General features: G+C 32.4%; 1 protein-coding gene across 3 annotated transcripts; it reads left to right on the top strand.

Annotated features, from left to right (window-relative positions):
- LOC18594958 (putative cyclin-B3-1) lies at positions 1,540 to 9,204 on the top strand. Of its 3 annotated transcripts, none has more exons than XM_018124533.1 (23): positions 1,540 to 1,661; positions 1,824 to 1,875; positions 1,971 to 2,022; positions 2,130 to 2,187; positions 2,295 to 2,331; positions 2,422 to 2,515; positions 2,605 to 2,634; positions 3,137 to 3,194; positions 3,858 to 3,915; positions 4,000 to 4,087; positions 4,228 to 4,257; positions 4,356 to 4,380; positions 4,562 to 4,592; positions 4,696 to 4,789; positions 5,733 to 5,787; positions 5,972 to 6,259; positions 6,336 to 6,458; positions 7,167 to 7,256; positions 7,382 to 7,543; positions 7,649 to 7,708; positions 8,021 to 8,119; positions 8,372 to 8,550; positions 8,629 to 9,204. In XM_018124533.1, exons 1-23 carry the CDS (start codon positions 1,647 to 1,649, stop codon positions 8,765 to 8,767), a joined length of 1,917 nt encoding a protein of 638 aa, XP_017980022.1. In that variant the 5' UTR covers positions 1,540 to 1,646; the 3' UTR covers positions 8,768 to 9,204. The 3 variants fall into 3 exon arrangements, with proteins under 3 accessions (XP_017980022.1, XP_017980021.1, XP_017980023.1); XM_018124532.1 differs by having other exon boundaries at positions 2,283 to 2,331; XM_018124534.1 differs by lacking the exon at positions 2,605 to 2,634 and having other exon boundaries at positions 2,283 to 2,331.

Below are 10,491 nucleotides of genomic sequence, written 5' to 3'. Positions count from 1 at the left end.
CTATCCATCACATGTATGTCATGACAAATATTTTTATAGAGTCGGGCTTGTCATCTTCTCCCCCACTTGGATCAACCATATGATCCTTCTTGATGACCGATTTTGACATCCGATTAAATATTAATATTTTAATATTATTTCATTAATAAAATATTATTTTATTCTAAAAATTTTATCTTGTCTCCTTGATACCCAAAATACCTTATTATGCCTCACTTGACTTCCGAATCGCCTTTTATCTTGCAAATTCTCCTTCGATAAAATTATTATTATTTTATTATTATTTTCTCACTTTTGAAATATTTTATCCTAAACTACTCCTTTCGTCTTTTATCACTTTTAAACATTTTAATTGACCTCAATTTGTATTCGATCAACTTTATTTATCACCATATCAAAGTATGGGGTATTTCATTTTGAATGGTGTTTGTTTACTCACTGGGATTATAAAATCTCACCACCCTCATTTCCACCAATTTCAGGCTCAAAATAGGCTGTAGATAGCTGATTTCACCGAGGCTACCATCGGGTTGCATCTTCCAAACTGTAGGTTCAGTCTCCTTTTACTTTTGGTTATACGGGGGCCCACTGGTTATTGTAAATTAAATTAAATATTTTGGTTTACTGTATCACAATATATATGAATTTATTTTGCTTTACGCTGCAAAAAAAATTATTTACGTATAACTCTAAAAATAGTGTTTAATAAGAAAATAGAATATTTTATTAAATATTTTTATTATATTCAAATAATCGTAATTTCATTTTAAATGAAGGTGTTAGATGTTTAAACTTATTTTTGATTATGAATTACGTGTTTGTACTCGCTTACTACATTTTAGCGGATTTTGAGATTTTTGAGAAAAAATGACCAAAATGCCCCTGTGAGGAAAAATTTATTTTTCTATTGTTTTAAATCCGAAATAGTTTATAATCTCTCAAAACATGATTTTAGTAACTAATATTTATGGGGGAAGCGAGAAAAACTGATGTTAAGCGTTGCGAGGTTTCGATTGACATTCCGAGTAATGAATGTTTATCGGGACGTCGCGACGGTTGTTACGGGTTCGATGAGAGTTCTAGGTCGTGACATTAACCTAATTAAAGTAATTGCACTTGGGCATTTAGTGTATTAGTTGGTGCATGATTCCTTGTCTAAAGAGTAGAAATCGAATTGAATGCCCTTTCTCCCAATTAAAAAAAAAACCTAATTAAAGTATTTAATATAATATTAATGTAGAAAAATAATATTTATATCTCAATGTAAAAGAGTGAAATTAAAAATAAAACTTACATACTATTTAGTATAAAATAAATAAAATTATATATTACACACATTATTTACCTATTAAACTATTTAACAAGTTTTTGGTTATTTTTTTAATTCTATTATTTGACCTTACAAGAAGGTCAACCTCACCTATTAACTGCCATTTTCCGGTAATAAATTTATCTAGTCACAAGATACGTAAACAAAATAATAGAAAATTATTCCAATTCCCATGGAAAAGAAGGGAGGGTATAATGGTAAAATGAGAAACAATTTGAAACGCAAAAGTGGAGAAGACAGGCGGGCGACTTCATAGATCTCAGATTTCAAAAGCAACGGTTAACCAAGAAGAACAGATCAAGAAAGATCCAAGAACATGACATCTCTCAAGGTTTTTTGATTTTGATCTCACTGCCTTTTCTTCTTAATTAATTAATAATTATAATAATGCCTTCGCTCGTTTCGTTTCATAATTCTTTCTTTGATTTTGAATTTTGATATAATACACAATTAGTTAGGGTTTCATATCCATGATTATATTCTTTCATTCCAGGGAAAAGCAGGTGTTAGTAAAGCAGCTGCACACGGTTTCACTCGCAGGAGTGGTACTGTACTCGTTCCCTTCTTTCTTTATTCCGATTACCTTTTCTCTTTTAGATATGTTCACCTTCAATCTTGATTTCTTTTGCCCTGTCTAAAGGTTTCAAAATTTATTCGCAAAATGAAAAGCCCAAAAATGAAGCCTCTACTATGTAAGTTTGCTTCTGTTATAGAACTATGTCTTTCTTTTTTAAAAAAAAATAATTTGATTATTTTCCAAACTGATTTTACATTTTATTTAATTATTCTTTTTTTCTAGGATGAAGTCAGCCGTAGGTAGCAAAGGAGCCCCTCTGACTACTGCAAGTGATTCGAAGGTTAATACTAATTTCATTGCTTTTATTATTTAAGCATGTAATGTTTCAAGCTCTGGATTTTACGTTGATGTGTAACTTTCGAATATAATTTAAAGGGCGCTTTGAAGAATATGGCAAATAGTAAAGCCAAGCGTGATACTTCTGGTATGGTTCATCTCTAACAAATTTGTCATAAGCGTCTAATTCCAGGCTGTTGGAATGTTATTTATCGTTCTTTATATGCCCCATTTTCAGCAAACAAAATTGTTCAAAGAAAAGCTTTGGCAGATCTTAGCAATCGTACTTCTAATGTTTCTGCAACTAAAGTTTATGATGGCTCCAAACCAATGTGAGTGAGTCAAATGTTATACTTTGAATTCTTAGCACTTGCTGGTATTGCATTGATTGTTTATCAGTACTTGCTCTTTTGTAATGCAGGAAGAATGAGAGAAATGCATTTTTGGAAGGGTATGAAAGCTAATTGGTGTTATTGTGTCCTATATGTGGAACTGATATTTCCAGGATTTCAGGACCTATAGACCCTCGTTAATTTTGTCAATCAATTTGATATTATTATGGATAAAGTTATCAAAATTTATTTAAGAGTAAACCTTGTTTGTTTTTTCATTTTTATGGTCCAAGCATGTGTTTCTCCTGGTATTTTTTTGGGTGCAATGTGTTTCCTTTTGTGTGTAATTCAGCTCCACTTTATGATTTATCTTATCATTTACTTTTTGTTGACATACTTCCACATCCCTTTCCTTGCCTCTCTCTCTTTCCCTCTTTGTCTGTTTCCATTGTTATTGAATGTTTAAAAGTTCCATTTATCCTCAATGGATGTCTACCAACTTTGTAACATGCTATGGAAGAAGATAATAGCCCTGTAAAAGTATTTCTAGATGAATACTTGTATTAAATTTTTATTGTTTATTAGATGGCAGTTAACATGCGCAAAGTACTTTATTTGCAGAGTTTCCGTGGCTCCAGCTGCAAGAACTGTGAATGTCTTCTCCACGAAATCTTTCAAGGTACAAGAACTGAATAAAAAATTAACGCTTTTTTCTTTTTCTCCCCTCCCTGACAAGCCACTGAAACAATATGAGCTCATTCCAGGGGAGAAAATTATTGTAAATTACTAAAAGCTGGAAAACTGTTAGTGCAACTACTTTGACTGCTATTCTTAATGGCATATGGACTATTGATATCATAATCATGAAAATATTTAAATCCACCAAATGGGTTTCTAGGGGATGAGAGGTAAGAAGATAGAAGAGATCTTTAGATTATTGAACAAAGCTGAGAAACTATTGATGGACAAGTATAAGCAATGAGAGTGATATGATCTAGCATTTCTTTTTCTAGTTGGGTTTGATAAGTTCTTGGATGGAGTTTAAGACTTTTAAACTGCTAATCTATTTTAGTTATTTGAAGGTTTTATTCCCATATTTATGGAACCTGTAATTTGGAAATTAAATTGCACACAAAAAGTCCACAATTAATGAACATTATTTGTGAGGTAGTTTTGATATATTCATTTGATTTTCATCTATAAGCAAGAGACAGTTTTTGAAGTATTGCAAGGTTTGCAGCTAATCCTCCATTTTAGTTTTCTTGATGTCATCACCTTTTGTTTTCCATTTTTTATGGAGTTTTCAAGGAATTGATCTATTTCACAATTTCTTTTAAAATAGGGAAAAGAGAAGGACCATCTAGACCAAGGTGCTATTGGTGTTCATACTTCTAAGACAGGTAGCCAGCTATTAATTATAAATTTTTTTTGGTGACTTTCGCTGATTGAACAGCATATAAGAAATTTCTGGTTTCTGAGAACAGAAGGTATTAAAAATCTGAAGACCTCCATGAATGACCAAAGCAATAAAACCAAGAATTCAGATCGTAAATTTGTTGTTACTACCAGCAGGTACACTGTTAATTTGAGTTTCAGATTTTTTTTTGGAGGTAGTGTGAAACCTGCTAGTATGTCTACTGTTTTAAATTTTCCGACCAAGTTATGCTCACTTCAATTAATAGTTTTACATTATATTTTCTTTAATTCTTCAGGTCAACCAACAGCTCACTTGTACCCATGAGGTTAGTGAATCTAAGCACTCTATTTGGATTAATTGATTAAAAGAACGTATATAATACCTCCACTGATGCAATTTCTTATTTCCTTATTCTTCTTGAAGGAAGTCTTTACCAGTTTTAAAGAAGGTGAACCAAGCCTTTGCAAAGTGACATTGTTCGAGGCTATTGAACATATTTCTTTCATTTTGTTTCAAAAAAAAAAAAAATAGTGCTACCCCTCTTTTTTCTCACCATATTTTCTTGTTGGTTGTGCATTGTATCTGCCTCTTATCTGTGTTTTGAATGTCTTGCTCCCCTTTTTCTGCAGGAAAAAACTACAGAACCTAGCAGGAGTATGAGTAAGATGCATGATTCATTTCTCTTAAATTTCCAAATGTGCAAGCACAGAGTTCATCGACTAAGATGGTGTTTCCTTTCTGTTCTCGCCCTTATTTTTATCAGTTAAGGCTAAAGTCTGTGCAAGTGCTAAACAGCAAGCAAACAATGCAAAGAGCAATCTTTGGAGGAATCGAGAGAGTGATGGCTTTGTAATAATGTAAGCAGGAGTTTTAATTTCATTCTGGTTCTTTACTCTGCTATGATTATTGGATAATCTCTTATATTAATGTCAGAATCAAAAACATAAATGAATTACACATTTAGATATCAGTGAGTACAAGAAAAAGTAATTTAGAGAAATAAGGCTGAAGACTTATTCCTCTATTCCTTGAATTGTTTCATGCAGTTCAAGGTTGCCGCAGTCCAGAATTTTAGCTTTCCGATGTTCTGGATTTATAATATTATTTTCAGGTTACCGAAAATATTATATACTAGCTTTGTAGCAAAAAGAATATGAATGATGCTTGCGGTCAATCTTGGTTATGCTTCACATAAGAAAAGGAAAGTGCGTGAAAAATAAATATGCTCTTGTTCTGATTGAATAATGTTGTTTTGTTCCGATTTAATCATTTTGTCTTTTCATTTTTGTTGTTTTGATTTTTGGAGACAATGTAGGAAAACATGGTATTCACAGGTAAATATTTAGAAGGTACAGTGTCCTACATTGAAGTGGTAAATATGGAAACTGAAAGAGGACTGCCTTATCAATATCTTGAGTCTATACCTTCATTGCAAATAAGTTGGGAAATATAAGGAAAAAAAAGTTGGTGCCAACCCTGATGCTTAGATACAGACACCTGGCTTTGCAAATTGTACTGTTGACATGTTCAAGATAACTTGGTTTCTAGGGAGAAAGTGGGAGCTGTTCCATGGCCTATCTTTTTGCTCCTTGTAAAGTCTCGATAGTGACGGAAGTGAAGTGCTATAGTCACCTACTTTAAATGATGAATTTACCACCAAAAATTTGTAGTCTATTCAAATATTAAATCGCATTCTTTTTTTCAAATTGGAGCTCATTTGTGTCAATTTTAATGGTGATTGGTCCTGAAAGGCCTAAAGGTATGAAGCCTGATGATTAATTTGGATTTTTTTGTAACTAGGCCTCCTAAAGTTCAATCTAATGCAGCCGCTAGTATCTTGCCAAGATCTTTCAAGGTATGTGACATGCTATATGTGCCTTCAATGCTTTGTTTTTCAATTAGTTTGCTTCATTTTCTAATGCTTTTGCCTTATACTTTCTGAGTTTGCTTATGGTTATCTGGCTACCATAATCATGTTTATGTGTGCATATTACCCAATTATGCTTATATGAGCTGCTTTGATGTCATTCATTGCCCAGCCAATTGTTAAGACTGCACTCAGGGCTCCCAATGCTCAAAGAACTTCAAAATCCAAGTGTTCATCAGGTTTCAAGAAACCAGTATATGTTGCTGCTATCTCATCCGAGAAAGATTTATTGTGTTCTCATACAGAAAATAATGCAACAATAATTTCCAATGAAATCAATCGGAGGGATCTTCCTTCTAATGGCAACAGTGATGCTAGCACCAACATGCCAGATATCCTTTCCCGGAAGAAAACTACACGTAGGAGATCTTATACATCCTTATTGATGACAAGATCAAAGGTTTGGCCCCAGTAAAATCTACAGTAATGTCTTAACTACACTGTGAAGTTGAATGACTATTAAGAATATTTTGCAGCTATTAGAGGATTATGGTGGAGTCAAGGAAGAAGAAAAGCTACCAGGCATTGATAATGATGGTAATCCATTGGAAGTTGCTCAATACGTTGATGAGATTTATCAATATTATTGGATTACTGAGGTACTTGTTCATTAGGATCATCTTTCTTCCATTACTTATCTTTCTAGAAATGCTTTTAGCTTACTGTGGTCTGGGTGCTAGGCATATTGCACTGCAATTAAGATCCTTCTTGAACACTGAGAGAAGCCAGACCATGGGAATGCATCTCTCTTGATATTAACATAACATCCTATAATTATATTTGTAAGGGGCTTGATCTAATGATAAGTAGCTATAGGAGAGAGACTGATAACACGGATCAATTGTAAAATGGATTGACTCAGCTGAATAAACAGTAACATAGTAAACAAACAGTCATCAGTAATTATCCTTAATTTGTTTGTTCTCGATCAAAAAGAAAGTTAGAGAGTTGCTGATTAGATGATTTAAGGATAATATTTTGTTGTAGTGCCATATGGGCTTTTCTAAAACAGAGATTCATTCTTCATTAGAAACAGAACATCTGCTTTTAAAGTGAAAGTAAAAGAGTAGCAGAGATATGGTTTTTTAGTTGTAGTTGCCTACCTATTAATCAATCACTGTTGATCCATTTCTCATTTTCTGGTTTAGCTTTGCACCTCTGTTGTTGACATTTCTAAATCTATGTACATCAAACTCCAACGTTGTTGATATAAGTCTACTTATCTCAATGCCCAATTGTTTGGACCTGTTTTGGCAATGCTTGGGTAACTAGATAATTTTGCTTAAAATGAACTTTATATTCTGCAGGCACAGAATGCATCTCTGGAAAATTATATGTCAATGCAGACAGATATTACTCCTTGTATGAGGGGCATATTGGTCAACTGGCTGATTGAGGTACATTTTGTTTCACATGGTGTTAATGCACCTTTTTGTTCATTATAGTGTTTTACCCTGTGTAACTTATAAGATTTCCAGCTTGCTCATTTTAGATGCTCTGTCCTTCATAACTCTTATAACAGGTGCACCTCAGATTTGATTTAATGCAAGAAACACTTTATCTCATGGTCACCTTGTTAGATCGATTTCTCTCAGAGGTCCAAATAAAGAAGAATGATATGCAGTTGGTTGGTCTTACTACTCTTTTGCTGGCATCAAAATATGAGGATTTTTGGCATCCCAGGGTAAATATTAATGTCACTTTTGCATGGTATCATAATTGTTTTTCAAAGTTGAGTCCTTGCAAAAATCATGTTCTCATTTAATTTTATGCCCTTCATCCTTTACAGGTCAAAGATTTAATCAGTATATCTGCTGAGACTTACACTAGTGAACAAATGCTCAAAATGGTATGCACTTTCTTTTGATATGGAGTTTAAACTTCTGAGAAATGAACATGGTTTGTACATGAATTATTGTTTGCTTTAGTAAGGAGTAAACTTGGTATTTGGACTTGGAATCTATCTGGTTTGTGTATTTTTATTATTTTCAACCCTTATGCTAGAACGCACAATCATAACCTATGGTCATACTTCTAACCCAAAACCCACATGACTCAGATAGATTTAGCTATCATTCAAGCATCTTCAGTGACTTAAATTTTGCCCAACCTGTGTTTGCCTTTATTGTTCTTAACAATACAAAGTAACTTCAATTCGCAGGAGAAGCTTATCCTTAAAAAGTTGAAGTTTCGCCTAAATGCACCTACTCCCTATGTTTTCATGTTAAGGTTTATCAGGGCTGCTCAATCAGACACCAAGGTATGTCATAGCATTTAGAATGTCACTGCTGAATCAGCTATTTAATAAAACCTAAAATTCCCATTAAAAAATGGTGAAGAAAGAAAAGGAGGCAGCTTTTACACATATTGGATCAGTTATATTTGATATATAGGGAGCTTTTATTAGATTTGTATTTGATATTAGGTATTCTTTACTCTTCTAACTTGGACATACTGATTGTTTAAAAGTATGTTGACAATTTCTGTTACTTGTGATGGATATTGCTTTCAGCTTGAACATCTAGCGTTTTACCTCATTGAGCTGTGCTTAGTTGAATATGAAGCTTTGAAGTTCAAGGCGTCCTTGCTATGTGCATCAGCTATCTATGTTGCTCGGTGTACCCTGCAAATGGCTCCATCCTGGACCCCATTGCTTTGCAGATATGCACGCTATGACGTGTCAGAAATCAGGCACATATCTTTAAAGTCTTATTATCTTTTGTAGGTCTTTTTAGTCGTGGATGTTTAATTATGCTTGATTGTCAACAGGGAGTGTGCAGAAATGATTTTAAGATTCCAAAGAGCTGCCAGATCAGGACAGTTGAAGGTCACATATGAAAAATACATGAGTCATGATCTCAGTGGAGTTGCGGCAATCAAACCCTTGGATAAACTTCCTCCAACTTAATGATTTGAGTGTATTGTTCAGTTGTAAATATACATGTCATATATACAGGAAACAGTGTGAAGTCTCTACCAGATAAGACTTTATGTTCCATGGAATTGTGGTTGAAGCTTCTTACCACTTGTACCCCATATTTGTTCTTCATGCATGTATCTTCTGTTTGGTCATTGGCTCATGAGGTGTGTAACTGGAAGGCCTGTTTCCAGTTACTGTTGCTGTGTTGTAGGTTTAGAGTAAAGAGAAGTGTTTAGCTTAACAGGATTTATGCATGCTATAGCAATCAGGCGGTATAAATCGTGTAATTAACTTTTAACTGTGTTGAGGTATTAGCAAGCCCTTGTAGTTATCCTTAGTTTGTTCCTGTTTTTGAGAATGAGATTGCAAGAGTTATATGATAGATTGATAAGAAAATTGATTACAAACGAGAATGTAATTTTGAATGCCTTGATTCTAGCTTTTCTTTTATTTTTTTCTTTTTCTGAAAGCCTTGTTCTAGCTTTGATGATATTTATTTTTCATTTTATGCATAGTTTGGGGTTGTTTTTGTTTGTAGATGATATTTTTTTGGGTAAAATATCTTGATTTCTTTAAATTTTTATTGGAATTATACAGAGATTCATTTATTTTTAAAATGAACATTTCGAATATGCAGGTTCAGTTGTTAGTCGATTGTTGTTACTTTTGTCAATTTATCAATGTGGTAAGAGTAAAAAGATAATTTTACTCTTAATTAATTTTTATAATGACAATTATATAAATTTATTAATTTTTTTAAAAGAAAAACTCCCCATTGGGGAGCCTTCATCGGGCTCCCCTCCTTTGGGGAGCACCGTGGGAGCATCAGTTAGTGCTCCCCTCTACGGGGGAGCTCGGGAGGATCAATGGTTTTTATGTTTTTAAAAATATAACATTAATTTTTTAAATTAATAAAATAGAGTATTTTTATTTTTTTTATTATTTCTGTTAACAGTGTTTGTAATCTTAGAGCGGAGTATCTATTTCAAAAATTAATAATTCTATGTAAACTCGATTAAAATTTAGTAGAGTTAGGGTATTTTACCCTTTTCTTTAAATATTTATATGATTAAATTATGTAATTTTTTTAAATTATAATGTACATGATTTTATATCTATATAAATTGATCATTTTATAATTAGTATTGCATTTTAATTAAATAAAAAATAAGATTCCTTAAATAACTTGTTCCAAGCCAAACTATTTACTTTAAATGAATTGAGAAGAAAAATAAAATTAGTTAAACATTATGTATATAAAAGTATTATAAAAAAAAATTTCATCCAAGCGGGATTGCTGGTTTCCACGGAAGAAAGCTTTGTGAAAGGTCGAGAAGAGAAGGTGCAGTTGTTTTATATGTTATTTGATTCAATAGGAATGAATGAATGCTTCGAGGGGTTTGTTTATGGTCATGGAATGGTGTGGTATTAGGCGTAGACATCTCATCTTGTCTTGTAAATTAATATAAAAATGTATATTTTATTTAGAAATATATTGAGAATTTCAATTAAAAAATGATCTTTTTTTTATTTATGTATAATTCTATAATCTTCAATTCTATAAAAAAATATAACATTTTAAAATATTTTCTTTATTTTATATGTATAAATATTATTTATAAGTAATTTTAAATTATACAATACTATATTCGATACTAAAAAATAAGATTTCGATGCACGATATGTATTTTGATTGAATAATTATGGTTTAG

This window comes from Theobroma cacao, chromosome 7 (genome assembly GCF_000208745.1).
Source record: "Theobroma cacao cultivar B97-61/B2 chromosome 7, Criollo_cocoa_genome_V2, whole genome shotgun sequence".
Classification (NCBI taxonomy): Eukaryota; Viridiplantae; Streptophyta; class Magnoliopsida; order Malvales; family Malvaceae; genus Theobroma; species Theobroma cacao.
The sequence above is the reverse complement of the archived record's forward strand: the minus strand, read 5'-3'. Positions and strand labels throughout refer to the sequence as shown.